Source organism: Ambystoma mexicanum, chromosome 8 (assembly GCF_040938575.1).
Source record: "Ambystoma mexicanum isolate Mex_15411 chromosome 8, UKY_AmexF1_1, whole genome shotgun sequence".
NCBI lineage: Eukaryota > Metazoa > Chordata > Amphibia > Caudata > Ambystomatidae > Ambystoma > Ambystoma mexicanum.
The window spans coordinates 675,611,476-675,627,120 of NC_090929.1; the positions used below are offsets into that span (position 1 = coordinate 675,611,476).

The following is a 15,645-nucleotide window of genomic DNA, read 5'->3' on the forward strand; positions in this document are numbered from 1 at the left end:
AGTGCAGGGGAGAGGGAAGGGTAAAGGTGCCTGGGCAAAGGGAGGAGGAGCCATAGGATCAAAACATAGAAAAAGAAGTGCTGCCAGCAGGTGGCAGTGCAGGGCTAAGTGCAGACAACAAGTGTAAGATCAATGCAAGGACTGCAGGGTTGCAGATACAGCCCCAATTGCAGGGCTGCCAGGAGGCAGTGCAGGTGTGCAATTGGGAGGGCAGGGACCTGGGTCTCTGGTTCAGAGGGTAGCCAGGTAACCAGTGCGGTACCGGACAGTAGATCAGCTGGGAAGTGGAAGATAGAAGGCTGAAGCAAAGAGGAAAGTCTTGAGCTGCTTCCGGAACCGGAGATGGTTCTGCTCAAGTTTCAGTGAGTCAGGGAGGCTGTTCCAGAGGGAAACACCGACCGAATAGAGAGCGATCTGCCACCAACTCCCTGCTTGGAAAAGTGACCAACCCTCAAGGAGTTAGAAAAGCGAAGTGTTCGAGAAGGAAGATATTTCTGAAGAAAAAGCTGGAGATATTTTGGTCCCAGGCCCCAGAAGGCCTTGTGGACAATGCAAAGGGTCTTGGATTTGATACTGGGAGCCAATTGAGAGATTGTCAGTGCTGGAGAGATATCATACCTGGGCTTGAGGCCAAAGACAAGCCATGATGTGGTTGAACAGGGCTTGATGAGGTGAAATGACTGGCTGAGCGCCTTAAGGCGCCTCTCTCTGCGCCCTTATGCAACATAATTTTGTGTAACATAGCATGCCTTGCTAGACATCTAGTAGACCCCAACCGGTGTGACTTTATAAGGGGACACCAAGTTATTCTCATTCAGGAAACCTGAGCCACCAGCAAGGTGGAACTTCAGGGCTACCAGGTGTTCCAGATATTGGCACAAAAGGGAAGGCCTAGTGGGGGCTTGATTGTTTTCATTGATTGAATCTCAATTGGCGGGTGAAGCTCTGAGTCACTAGTATGGCTGAGTCACAGTGTTTGGAGGCCTAGCAGATCTGGATGTCCTCTGGGAAGATCAAGACTCTGCATGGAATATACCTTCTTCAAACGCCCAGAGGCCAATGAAGCCCCCAAGTTTGCTATAGAGGTGGCTCGTTCGTATTATGCAGTTGTTCCTTCATGACCCTGGTACCACCTTCCGTTTCATGTTATGGCCTTACCTCTAGGTGCCAGTGGCTTACGAGGTTCCCACCTTTGGGTTAGTTTATGCAATAGACCAGATTATGCATGTAATGGCCGGTTTTCCAAAGACCAACTGTTAGGTAAGCTTTTCATAGCAATGATAAATCTTCCTGACCTGCGTCAACCCCAGAACATTTTGCTTTACTGGTGGATTATTTTTCCCTATAACTGAGGGAGTGGGAATTTTTTTTTCACACTTACAGATCCTTTTACTTGTTCTATGGGTGTCATTTTTAAGATTCTCCATAGTGTCGTTTGGCAAAAACTGCCTATTGCTGCTGGGTTGCCCTTTGGGCTCCGCCCGTTTAATTATCTGTCTAACCTTCTGAGAACTACAGTTCCCAAGTATAGAAAAGATATTTTATCCTTTCTAAACTTTATTTAGGTGAGACCAGCACACCCCCACCTTATGTGGAGTACTCGGGAGATGCAATGTATCTCCTTTGTCATTCAAACTGTACAGAAATGTTAGAGGCAAGCTTACCTTTAATGGCTGGTGGCAGCAAGCCTTTTTACTAATTCAGTGCAACTTCACCGCAAGCTGTTATACAGCCCCGGTTTAGTGTTCTTTGTCCTTTCTTGTTCCTTCCCCTGACCTCCAGGGCGGGAAAATCCTTTGTCTCAATTTTATTTTCAGCGGGAGACCTCGGTAAAGGTCGCCCTGGCTCCAGGGTGTCTGTAAAGGCAGGAAGCTAAGGAGCAGTCCAAAACTCTGCAGCCCTATATCTTCCAGCCTGACTACGAGAATCCAGTTCAAACTGGGAGCCTGGAGGTCCAGAAAGGACTGGCGACCCCTCCTCCCCAAGTTTGAATGTTGCACGTCTGGTTTGATTGGCTCGGTTCTGCAGAAAAGTCAGATCCTGGAAGATGAACAGGTAGTCGAACACTGGACCTGAATCCGAAGTGGAAGATGAAGAAACAACGGCTGAGATGATGTCCAGCGATCAGAGAGCCTGCTGTTACAAAAATCCATCATTATTTCACAAAGTTAACAAAATTCCAAAAATCCATGTTGTGCATCTAAAAGCAAATACATAATACAAGAAAGAAAACAAAAGACACATGATAGACAATCCAAGTGTACTTTCGGATTCCTTTTTGGAAACCTAATGGGACAGAATTGTTCTAGCCGTCAAGGTTTGTGACATTGGAACATTATAAGTTGGTCAACCGGACCTTGAACCAACAATCTAGAGGACTTATAATGTTACAAACCTAAAACAATTATGTTTTGAGTTAACCAACACATGTTGCGGTTCAAAAGCCGGAGGGGTCCCTTCATTGAGGGAGCAGATTAGTTTCCTTAGTATATCTCAAACTCCAATGAAGACGACCAACAACTCCAGGTATGTCTGGGCGAATGGGGACTACCATTTTCACAGTTGGTTGCAGCATTGGGGTCTAGTGGTCATGGGTGTAGAGACAGCTTCTTTTGACAGCTGGTCCAGTGGTTCCAAACTCTGATTGGAAACTCACACACCTTGGACTATCAGGATGGACCTGAAGGGAAGCAGGTGAGGAAAGCAGCCTTTGCGATCCAGCATTAAGTAACAATTGAGGAGGAGAGGACCACAGCAGCATCAAGTACCCTCTTGCTGGTGAGCAGCAGAGTCACAAAGTCAGAGTCCCTTTGAAAAGATTGCCCAGTCAGTTGTGCAGCATAGACAGGTACACAATACCCAGACATTTATGAGACTGCACGCGAAATAATGCAGGCCAGCTGCAGACCCACAGCTTCGATGAAGGAGACTGTCAATGCATTGCAGGGAAATGAACCAGTTCCCATCGGCTCAAGAGAGGGTAATGCTGTGTTGGCCACTTCTGGTTAATGTAAAGCACAGCTTTGCCTTCCAGGATTTGGTTTTTAACACTTGTTACAGTAACAACTTCCCAGTGAACATCTGTGGCCTCATGCTTTGGCTCTTTAGTACCAGTGGTTGTCCCGAATGGCTATAGATCCCCTCTTGACATAAAGAAACTTAGGAGGGGACCTGCAACATTGAAACTCAGAGTTGCTGTTCAACCATGCATAGCCAGCTCAGGTACAGTCATGACATCACTCAGGTTTGGAATGTGCATTAGTGCAAGAACTAGTCATGTAAAAACTGTCGAAACATTAATAGAATACCAGGAGAAAGCAAGAAAACAGAACATACTGAAAAACAACTTGGCTAAACACAAATTAAAACTGTGCAAAGGGCAGTAGAAAGCGAGGGGAAATAAACAAAAAATTGCTTTCAAGGTCAAAAATCAAGAAGAGTTAAAAAGCACAGGACATTCACTACAGGATTTTTAAAATAGTGTCTTTGTTGAGGGTGGCCATAGATCATACAGACAAGAAGAGGGGCACAAGCACTAAACGCAAGACAAACATGGACAATGCTACAGGTTACACTACTAAATCCACAAAATGTCATTTAGAAACCCTGAGAGGGTGTGCCTGCCCATCCTGTTTAACATTGTGCATTCCAGTCAATATCTGCAGAAAATGTCTTGGCCCAATTTCTAGAAACAAGGTACTTAAAAGGTTTACTGTACCTTGAAATCTACATTCGTACAAAGTTCCACTTTTCCTTCCACAAGTAGCTGGACGGCTTCCTCCATGTCCCCCTTGGCAATGGAAAGCACATTCCGAGCGTGCATAATGGAGCATGCTGGAAACATCTCCATCAGCAGATCCACTTCACGCTTCAGCTCATCCTCCTCCTAAAAAAGGTATAGTATAGCAACACTTTTTTTTATACATTTTACTTCAAGATGTTCTCCTCTGTGTTCATTACCAAATTTGTGGCTAAAAAGGTTAGTAGGGAGCGATTACTTGTTCAACATTAAATTGTATGGTCTACATCCAAAGAACGTGGAGGAAAGGAGATGGGCGTTCTGAGGGGAGCAAACCAGTTTATGGTGCTAAAAGCAGACCGCTTTTCAAATTCTGGGTCTGACAGGCTTCCGCAATTTAGCTAAAAATTGGGTTAAAAATAGGATACTGATTTGATATAAGAATAGAGTACATCAACTGCAGTATTTTGGATTTATGTTCCTTTCTGGCTTCTGACACTTCACAAAAATGGTGATTTCATTTTTGTGGGGTGCGGACAGCGGTCTTATAAGGAGGGTTCAATTTCTACAAACAAACTGCTGCGACTGACAATTAGAAAAACCTTCGAACATACGTCAGTCTAGGGGAAGAAAGCAAATGGATCAAAAAGTAAGGTATCTTGCAGTGGGAGATAGTTCAATTTAAATCTGTTCAGGTTATGTTACTTGACTTTCATAGTATGCCAAATCACCAACATAGTATTCTGAGACGGCCAGATTAAGAAAACCTGATTTATGACAAATGATGCCTTTTATCAAAACTAGCGTGTCATCGTACATTAAAACAGATAAAATCCCACACAGTCACCAGTCCCACCTGCAAACAGCACACAATCTACCAATGCTACACCCAAATCGGTATACATCATCTTTGCATTCTGTTATTCCTCTGGTTTGGAAAGGACTTCTGTAATTCTTATGGTTTCGGACATCTTCATGCCAATCACTAATTAAGTACTTTATCCAAAAGGTCATTCGGCATTCTGAATTATTTTTCAGCCAACAAGACACTGACGTCAAATGTATATTTGGATTTATACAGCATCTTACGCCAAAGCGCTTAATATAAAATGATATACGCTACAAATCAAAATGTAAATTTTAGAAGAGAGAAAGAAGATTATCTTAAAGACATCAGCAGAACATAGAAAAAGAGGAGAGAGAATGAAGAGGAAGGGTGTTCCAATGATGAGATGCCAACAGGGAGGAATGAAAAAAGCTGAGGAACAAGGAGGATGAGGAAGAAACTGACTCAAAGCGCATGGATCAGGGTGGAGTAGAAGGATATAAGTGAAGCGATACAGGAAGGAGACAGATTATGAAGACATTTAAAGACCAAACGGAAAAGAGCAAACTAGAGTGAAAGGGCAGCAAGTGCAAAGGAGATGGAATTATGAGGAGAAATAATAAATACATTAAAGAAAAGAGAAGAGGAATGATAGATTAAACACAGCGGGGCGAAGCAAGATAGAAGACAGGAAGACTAAGAAGAAGACTGGAGCATTAAAGGAGGCGAGCGAAAATACAAGTAACTTAGTAGCATTAAATGAAAGAAAAGGTCTAGCTTTCGGGATATTAAAGAGATGACACGACAAGAGATCTGTGAAATTAGAGCACCACACACCCTGGGTAATAATAAGCAGCGCTCAGATACCCGAGGGTTCGTAGTGCTATATAATGGCCAAATTATTATTATTATTATTATTATTAAAGCAAGAGAAGAGTCAAAGTATACGCAGAGGTTTACGAGCAGGGGATGAACTGGGTAGGGAAAGGAAAGACAGGAGGGAAGGAGTGGTAGTGGCGGGAAAGAAAAGAACCTCAGTCTTGGAGGAATTCAAATGAAGAAAATGATCAGACCTACAAGTTTGGATGGAGAGAAGACAGGATGTAATTGTGTCATAAAGCAGGGGTGAAAGCGGAGAGTGATGTGAAAGATCAAAAGGAGGTGGTGAGAGAAGCAAGAGAAATGGGGAGTACATCTAGTTTTCCTTCAAGGAGGCAGTTAGCGACTCCATCGTTTCACAGACTTGAGAAATATAATTGGATTTTGCCCTTTACAAGAATTCATTCAACAAGGGGCTAGCAAAATATACGATTGCTACGTTTTTATTGGATAGTTCAAAGTACAGTCAATTTCCATTATAGCTGTATTAAAATCAGTAGTTTACTTTTTGGGGAAAAACTATACATCTGAACCTAGATCTCTGCAGTAGTTTTGAAAAATAAGTGATTAATCCAAGATGAACGAAAGCTATACAGCAACAAATGAATAAGTTACTTACCCCGGTAACGTTCTTTCGACTGGATGTTCGTCCCACATATTCCTTATCTTTGATCTTTCCAATATCCAGCTTTGCTGATTCAGAAAACAAAATTCAGCAGGAGGGCGCTGTGCGTCGATGCTGGTCGACGGAGGCCTCTGTCTCAATGCCGAGGTCACTGAAGGTATATGTAGCACGTGCAGCGCAAGTTGGCTTCAGTTCAGTTTTTATGAGTGAAGGATTTATCTTGTGTCTGACAGTTGAGAGGGAAAGTCTACTGCGGGGTAGATTGGGAAGGGCGATAAGGAATACATGGGAGGAACATCCAGTCGAAAGAAAGTTACCAGGGGTAAGTAACTTGTTATTTGAGTGGATTGTGTCCTCCCAGGCATTCCTTATCTTTGATACACTCCCAACGCAGTTTAAATAATTTTGAGGAGAGAGTCAGAATTTAGTATGACATTAACAGATTTTATGGGTGTGTGTGCACTGAATGCAACACTGCTTTGCCAAATGCAGATTACTGACCTGATGAGTCCAAATTATAATGTTTAGTGAAGGTGTGTACAGACGACCACGTGGCAGCTGCACATATATCCCTTATTGGAACTCCCCTCTGTAAAGCAGAAGCAGTTACCATGCTGTGGTCGAATGAGCTCGAAGGTGTTCCGGAGGATCTTTCACCGCCAGTTTGTAGCATTCACATATTGCCAAATAATCCATCTGGATAGTGTTCGTTTGTTAATGGCCATACCCAATTTGTGACAATAGCCCACGAATAACTGGTCATCCTGGAGATGTTAAAGCTCAGTACACGTCTAGGGTCAAGCCTGTGAACCCTTTCCTCTTCCTTTTCGGGATGTGGCAGAGGTTAAAAAGATGAGAACGTTATCTTTTGAGTGAGATGAAACTCAGACAATTTTGGGGAGAAAAGTGGGCTTCACTTTCAGTACCACTAGTGTAAGGAGGCTTGCAGTATAAAGCCTGTAGCTCACTCACCCTTCGTGCAGATGTAATGTCTACTAGAAAGATGGTTTTTTGAGTTGGCAGCCTCAAAGGACAGGAGTGTAATGGCTCGAAAGAAGCCCCCCCATCATAAACTGCAACACTAAGTTGAGATCCCAAACTGGGACTTGAAAAGGTATTGGAGGAGAACATTTGTCAGGCCCTTTAAAAATGTATTATTAAAAAGGTATCTTAAAGTAAGAAACTTATTCTGAAGTGCGCTTAAAAATAGAAAGCGCCGATAAGTAAACCTGGATGGTACCAAACTGGAGCCCCAGATTAACCAGGTGTAACAAAAAGGATAGTACAATCGGTGTATTACATGTAAAAGTGTCAACATTCTTATCTCTACACCAGCTGAAGAACTTATTCCAGCGGCAGCAGTACAAAGATTTAGTTGCTGACCTTCTGGCCGAAAGCAAAATCTCAATTACGTCATCCGGGAGGTCCCAATCCTTATATCTCTGCCTCTCAGAAACCAAGCGCGAAGGCTCAGCGTCCCGATATCTGGATGGAAAACCCGACCCTCTCGCAAGAGAAGGTCCTCTCTTTGTGGAAGACATATCGGAGGGCAAATTGACATGTCCAGAAGGTCCGGGTACCACATCCTCCTGAACCAATCCGGGCCAACAAGGATCATGGATTTCCTGAACTTTCTCAACCTCCTCATTACATGAGGAATGACAGGGACTGGAGGAAACGCGTATAGGAGTGGAGTATTCCCAGTCCACCACGAACGTGTCTCCTAGAGCTCCTCTTGGGGGAAATTCCCTTGTGCAGTACAGCTTGCACTTTTGGTTGGCAACGGTCGTAAACAGATCCACATGAGGGGTTCCCCAAAGGGTGAAGATCTCTTGAAGCACTTCCTGATCTAGTTCTCACTCGTGTGAGACTGCTCTGCCTGCTCAGAGCATCCGCCATCGCGTTCTTCTCCCCGGCTAGATGAACTGCCAGACAGATTCCTTCTTGTATTGCCCAGAACCAGAGCTGCACTGCGTCTCTGCACAGTGGTAGAGACCCTACATCTCTCTTGTTGAGGTAGCACAAAGCCACTGTGTTGTCCGTCATTATCAGGACATTCTTTCCACGTACAGAGGGCAGAAAGGCCTTCAGCACTAGTCTGATTGCCCTCAGCTCTAAAAGGTTGATATGTAGTTTGGACTCCGATAGAGACCAACAACTGCTGATTGTCAGATCGTTGGTATGGGCTCCCACCCCGTGAGTGAGGAGTCTGTCACTACTGTTATCTCCGGCCATGGTTGCCAAAAAGGTTCTCCTTTCAAGATGTTCTCCCAACAGGCCCACCAATGACGATCCAGTGAGACTCTGCTCGGGATTTGTAGGAGGTCCGACATCCTTCCTGAGATTTGTGAGCACCGAGTCCTGAGAGCCCATTGGAGAGATCTCATTCTCAGGCGAGCCTCTTGCATTTTTCTGGTGCAGGATGCCATGAGGCCGAGCAACCTTAGAAAATCGAAGGCCTGTAGACGCTGGGCATTCTGGAATTTGGTCACCATTTGCAGAATGTCTTGAGCCCTCACCACTGGCGGCGAGGCTTTTCTCAGGGATGCATCCAGGACTGCCACAATGAATTGGAGTCTTTGTGATGGTATACATAGCCTTTCCCCTCTTCTCAGTACTACAGACTAACAGCCTGTACACCAAAACCTGCACCATTAAGCTCTCCACTACAACAACCTTACCTAATATCTGCCCTACAATGATAGACACACTAAATTACAAAACTGTACACAAAACTAGCCTGCAACAAGAATACTTTTTTGCACAAGCACCATGTTGTACTGCTGACAACAATTTAAGATTGCGCGCTCGCCTATCCAAACTGTATGAACTACCGGCAAAAAAAGTTGAGCAACTAAACTACCTAAAAAAATGCCTATTAGAGATAGTAGTCACAGAGCCTACTGCAAATCTCACTAACCATAAAAGGGTTACACCTAACCCTCCTAGGCAGACGACTAAAGACCATTCTAGCGCCACCCTCACACCAGAAAGCCACCTAATGAACCCTAAAGGAGCTCTCATAAATGCCAGGTCTCTAGTTGGTCCTGCAACTGAAATTGCAGACATTATCCTAACAGACAACCTTGACTTCCTGGCCATCTCAGAATCATGGCTACATGGCGCTGCAGGCCCTGCCTTATCCCTGGCAGTCCCTGACAACTACACTATCCTGCAAGCAGACAGACATATCTCTTGAGGTGGAGGAATAGCAATTATAGCCAAAACCAACCTAGCCATGAGAATTGTTACAACACCCACTACGAAATCCTGCGAATGCCTCATGATCAAAGTACCCACCGCCAACTTCCAAACGCTGAATATCTGTTTGTTTATTATTATTTTGTTTATTATTTATAGCGCGCGCCAGACCCTGTCTTATCTATAGACCGGCAGGTCCCATTGGAAACTTCTCGAAGACATATCCACAGTATTGTCTAACAACTTAAAAAACACCTCACAAACCTTAGTGTTAGGTGATTTTAACCTAGGTTACAATGACATTAAGAATACCCACTCTACTGCAATTGCCACGACCTTGAAAGAACTCTGCTTCACTCAGAAAGTAAAATTACCCACGTATGACAAAGGTCGTACTCTTGACTGGATAGCAGAATACAACTGTAATGTCAACATCACATCCATTGTCCCCCAGATCTGGACAGACCATTTTCTATTAGGAATGTGGATTCGCAACTCGGTATCCGCGCGCTAGTGATCACCGATTATGGCAAACACCTGTATACTAGTACCTACAGGAAACCGACCGAGGTCAATTCTATTCTGGCCGCACAGAGTAACCATCAACGTACCACTATTGATAACATACCAATGGGTGAATTTCACAGGGCCAGACGCAATTGTGCTCACCCTCGAGACTATGATAAGGAATGTAATTTACTTAATCAGCGGTTTCTAAATAGAGGGTATAAAAGCTCAGTCATCGATAAAGCATACGCCAAATTTACAAATGTCACTCAACTTGACCTCCTGACCAATGTTTCTAAGTCTAAGGAATCTCCACAATATATCTCTTTGGTCACTCCATTCACTAATGATTCCTAACTACTGTACAAAATGGTAGCAAAACACTGGCACATCCTGAGACTGGATAAGGACCTTGAACCATACTTGACACCCAAACCTAAATTTACTTTCATCAGAGCACCAACGATTAAAACTATGGCAAGTCCCTCTTTCTTTGACAATAAATTGGCTAGTTCCACATGGTTACAGCAACCAGAGGGTTTTTTCAAATGCGGGATTTGTAACCAATGCTCCTGGGCTCACCCCAAATGCAAAGTTTTCATCGATAAATTTGGCTCGGAAGTGGTAATGCGTGATTTTATTAACTGCAAGACTACTCACATAGTGTATGCCATCATCTGTGTTTGTGGTAAGCTCTACGTGGGCAGCACTATTCGCCAGCTTAGAGTTCGAATAAGGGAACATTTGACTAGTCTCAGGATGTGTGAACCCAAATCTCCCTTAGCCGTTCACTGGCAAGTGGAACATCAGTTGGATCATATGTCTGATCTGCACTTTAATGAAAGCGCATCGGGGGAAAAGGGGAGGCAATCTCCAACAAACTGCGGCAAATGGAAGCCAAACTCATCCGTTTGTTACGATGTACAACTCGAGGATCTAATTCTGATCATAAGATGTATGTATTCTTGTAACATAAGGGTTTATTGCATGATTACATTCCCTCAGTGTTGTTTCATTGTAATATTAGCTACCAGCTTACATGCGTCTCTTTTTTAATCTGGTTACAGCTATAGTAGGGACCCTGTTGGCCCGCACCAAGATCCAATCCTCTTGCATTCAAGCACCAGCACCCACTTCATTGAATTGTAGTGCCTGTGTTATCTCTCTACTGCAGGCCCCATTATATTTTGTCCTCAATAATTGCATATTTTTCACCTTCCAGGTTTAGTGATTATGCGTCTTAATTTTATTTTCTTCTATTGGCATCACGGAACATGCCACTTTTACACTCACTATTTGCCAGTTACGATTTGATGACCATATCATGAGTCATCAGCTTTCATTCATTGTCATGCATTAGCCATTCATGCGGGATTATTATTGCATCCCGCTTTGATTTTACTCATGTTATCTTGTCACGCAATATTGTGCTACCTTTCATTTTTCTTGTACCTCAATTGATTTATTTTCCTTTGTACGGATTGGTTTTCTTTAACTACTTACGTCACCAACGGGACGGGATTAATACTCAGAATTGTTTATGTCCGTGCAGCAATAATACTGTACCTCTGTTTTCATTTACGATACTTTTTCACCCATTATGGCGTTGTTTACCATCTACGCCATCTACGTGACATAAACCGCACGCGGCGCCGCATACGTCACTACTGTGACGTATGGGGCAGTCTTATTACAATCTACGCCACCTCCGATGGTTGTTTCTGGGATTGCCCCTTCACATTGATGCTACTCCATTTTACGAGTAAGTACATTTCATCTTCTCCGACGTATAACTGCTCCGAGTACATCATTTAGAGTCCTCTGACTCTCATTAGTGCTTTTGTTGTTCTTCCTATTTCTTAGGCGATATATTTGAATCGGCCATTACGGCTTTATTATTTCTTTTCATGTCAACTGTATGACATTCTTGCGATTCATTGAGTTGTGCAGTCACGCGTTACTCCATTAGGTATGTGCCTCTATTTTGTTTTACATTTGCTTAATTGCTAGCCTAGTCCACTTGATATTTGATGATATTGTTATTCTCAACAGGAGTTCTTCAGGATTTCCTTATTCATTGTTGTGCACGGTAAGGTTTCCAGTACTTTTTCTTTTTTACTTGATTCTTCCATGCTCTGAGTGTTTCCCCTCTTTTGGGTAGTTCACCTACTAAATATTTGTCTTTGCTACGTTATACTATCTAATCTATCAGAATCCCTTTTTTGTCTCACTAAAATGCTTGCAGTGCCATTCCAGCACAGATTTCATTCAGTTCTTTGGTGCTTCAGACTATTATTCTTAGAGGCATTCCTCACTACTATTTATTCTAGGTGACTGGTGCTTGAATTGCACGTGTGAGGATTCCGGTGTTCGAGGCTCATTCATGGTACCCAGCTCACCAATGTGGTTCTTAAGCATGAAATAAAATAACTACCATGTCCAAGCAGCCAATATGGTACTCATCTTAACACACCATTTATTCCACCATTACTGATTGTGATTTCTGTTTGTTTTCCCTTAGTTATTTATAACCGCCTTCGCAACTTCTGTTATTCCCTCTCAACCTGACATGTGGTATGCTATGTATCTTTTTATTTGCATTTTGTTGCATTTATTTCTCATTACTTTCTGGTCAATATGTATTAATGTGACGCATTTTATTTTTCATGTGGACAATGTTGTCTTCATTGACTTATTGTATGTATCCAAACTCAACATCGTCATGTTTTATAATTTTGATGTGTATTGCAAAATTGTTAATTTGTTTGCTTTTTTATTTCAAACTTTTTGTTTTTTGTATTTGTTCAAATTACCCAGCCTTGAGGACGACCTGTGTGTCGAAACACGTGTCAGCTGATAGTTTTCGAATTAAAGCATCAAACTATTGTTTCGCCTTATTGTAATGGTGTAAAGCGCATTTCCACCCCATCTCCCACTGAATCATTATCTATTAGCATTCACATTGGCAACTAACCTAGCCATAGCCCAGGCCTCCCCGCTTGCACCACCTACCCTCACGAGGAATAAAACACGTATGACTGCTGACAAACTGCTGCCCCTCATACTTCCCAAGCTCAATTCCATACCAGACAACGCGGACCCCAACTCCCTAGTTGAACAGTATAACGAAAACATGAACTCAGCCCTTGACAATATTGCACCTCTCATACTAAGGAAGAGTAAACCGTTAAAACATCTGAACACTTGGTTCACCCCCAATTAAAAAAAAAACTTAGACTACTCAAAAGAAAGTTTGAAACTGCTTGGAGACTCTCTCCGTCTGCAGAAAAGCGAAATCTCACCAATATCTCAACCCAGTATAACAAGGACATCCAAATATCACAATAAAAATCTAGCATCAAAGAACTGTTCAGTATTCTAAAAGAATTGGAAACACCCATCGTACCACAAGAGAACTGCACTAAAGATAAAAGTTGGTGTGCTAGCATCCAGCATGCTTTAACCAACAAAGTCTCCAACTTACAAACCAAATTTGCTCTTAAGAAAGATTCTCTAGCACCTCAAGTTACTCAAAATATTCGAGTATCGACTATCTTCGACTCTCATCGGTCCACGACCAATACTATATTTTAACTAGTTGCAAAATCCAAAAAAACGCAAATAAAAAAATGAATGTTTATTTGGAAAACACAGAAAACAAACCAAAATGTGTGGAACCCTGAAGGCAAAATACAGGAATTTATAACCATGGATTAATTCCAAAGGAGAAGTAATAATAGAATAAATGTGACTCGAATTCAAGTGTGATACGACGACAGGGAAGATTCGAGGTTTTGATTCCCAATTCAGGTTCTAGTTTTGTGGATACCACTCAAAATATAGCACCATCACCGCATCACAAACAAGAAATCTGTTTCAGCTTCTCTAAAGTCTCTGTCATTGAGGTGGAGAAGGTCATACTGGGACTTAAACCGTCCAATTGTAAGGGTGACCAATGCCCGCCACAATTTATTAAAGGCATGGTCTAGTAAAAATGTTTATTGTCCCTGCGGGTCGGCCATGTTTTTTTTAAGCCTAAGTGGCTCGATTTTAGAAAACTTTCCTATGGACCTTACCCGAGTTTTCGTCCATTAAACGCACGCGAAAACAAGCAGCAGGGAGCTGCCATTTTCTGATAATCCTATCATTTCCCCCATCGCCCTGGCTGACCTGCTTTTGCGGCACTAAATCAAATCCCCCGCCCCTGAGCCTGTCATCAGCAGACTCGTACCGCCCATTTCCCAACGCCAAAGCACGTCTTGTATCAACATTCGCTGCGCTTCAGCTAATGACGTGTCGCCATGGAAATGGCAGGACGCCTCTTTCCTCAATAGGTATAAACAGATCGTTTCACAACACACAGCAGCAGATTTTCGATTCCATTCCTCTCTCTGTGTTACTTTGAGTATTCTGTGACTCGTTTCAGTGCTCTGGTCAGCTACCTTTGCCGCTTGTAGCCCGTGTGAACAGATACCAGTACCCCCGCTATAAATTATTTTAGTTTGTTTAACACACAATGGCTACAATAATGCCCTACATGTACGAGCCCGAGTATACCGAGGAGGAACTACAGGAAAGAGAAGCATGCGAAAACGATGGGGATTCGGACGGCAGTTGGCAGGACGAATCAACAGATGAAGAGCCTGGGCCTAGTCGCATGGACGGCGTCTCCACCTGGTGCACATGCAATCGGTGTGAGCTAATGCCAACTGAGGACGAGAACTGCTGCTGCCGAGAAAACTCGGGATGCCTGGCCTACATTTCGGAAGGCGAGCCACGACCGCAATGCATCACAGAGCTGCCAGACTTCAGGGCAGCCTGCCTCACACGGGCCGTGTTGAGAATAATAATGGTGCTTATGCACGAACTTCGCGCAACTGTTCGTCCTCGTAATCCGAGTAACGAGTACGTATACTCTGCTTGTCATGCCACTCCTAGTTCATGTTCTTCTACTATATCCAAAATTACATCTACATATCATTGTAACGCATGTAAGTCGTTGAATAGTGTGCATTGTCAAATACCATTTGTCCGTGCAGAATGCCATTAGTTACAAGAATTGTCATTGACAACAAACGTTTATTAAACTTATCTTGGTCATTTAAAAACAGTTTGTTTCATTCCTTTTCACAGGTAGTACAGGCTGGTGGCCTATCGTTCCTTTACATGGTGTCTCCACGGGAGGCTTGGACACCGCGTTCGAAGAGTGATACCCGCCTGTGCCGTTCGTGCCATTAGAAAAACGTTCCCGAGTGACAGCGGTCAGTACAGGGGGATTTTCTCTCGCTGTGCTGCAACCTGACCTGTACAGGTCAGGTTGCAGCACAGCAAGTATTGTATTTTTGTGTCATGAGAATAAGATACAAAATAAAACGCCACATATATTTTAACAACGGTTGTTTCGATTTTTAAAATGAATCAAGTGTGTCTCCATTCAAGGATGGACGTCAGACATCTGTGCTCCGAATGGGTGAAGGTCTGGTCGCTGTGAAGCAGGGTGTTCACTATCTATCTAAGCTAACATGTTTTCTCGATAATGCATGCACTAAATAACACTTGTTCAAAGTCTTTCAGTAGGTTATGTCTAAAAGTCACACATATATCTATACTAACAATTACCATTGGATTATACAGGCCTTAGGGTCTTGACCACTATAATACACCGGTTGAAGTGTGGGTCTGTGCTCACAAGAATCTCCGGTATGTGGCATTTGTTATTGATAAGCAACGATATACTATCATTGATATAAAGGCGAAATACTATATATTGATATAAAGGCGGTTCGCGCCAGTGGATGAGCGCTGGCATGGGGGGCTGTCAGGGGCGCGAAAGGCCAAGGTGCCAAACTACATGAACACTTCAAAAGG

At 43.1% G+C, this 15,645-nt stretch overlaps 1 protein-coding gene across 2 annotated transcripts in view; it reads right to left on the reverse strand.

Annotated features, from left to right (window-relative positions):
• The window catches only part of CUEDC2 (CUE domain containing 2), a 226,417-nt gene that overhangs the window by 77,801 nt on the left and 132,971 nt on the right, over positions 1 to 15,645 (reverse strand). For both annotated transcript variants that reach the window (XM_069610475.1, XM_069610476.1), the window contains one exon: positions 3,719 to 3,886. In XM_069610475.1, the coding sequence (XP_069466576.1) occupies positions 3,719 to 3,886 (168 nt within the window). The remainder of the gene's footprint in view (positions 1 to 3,718; positions 3,887 to 15,645) is intronic.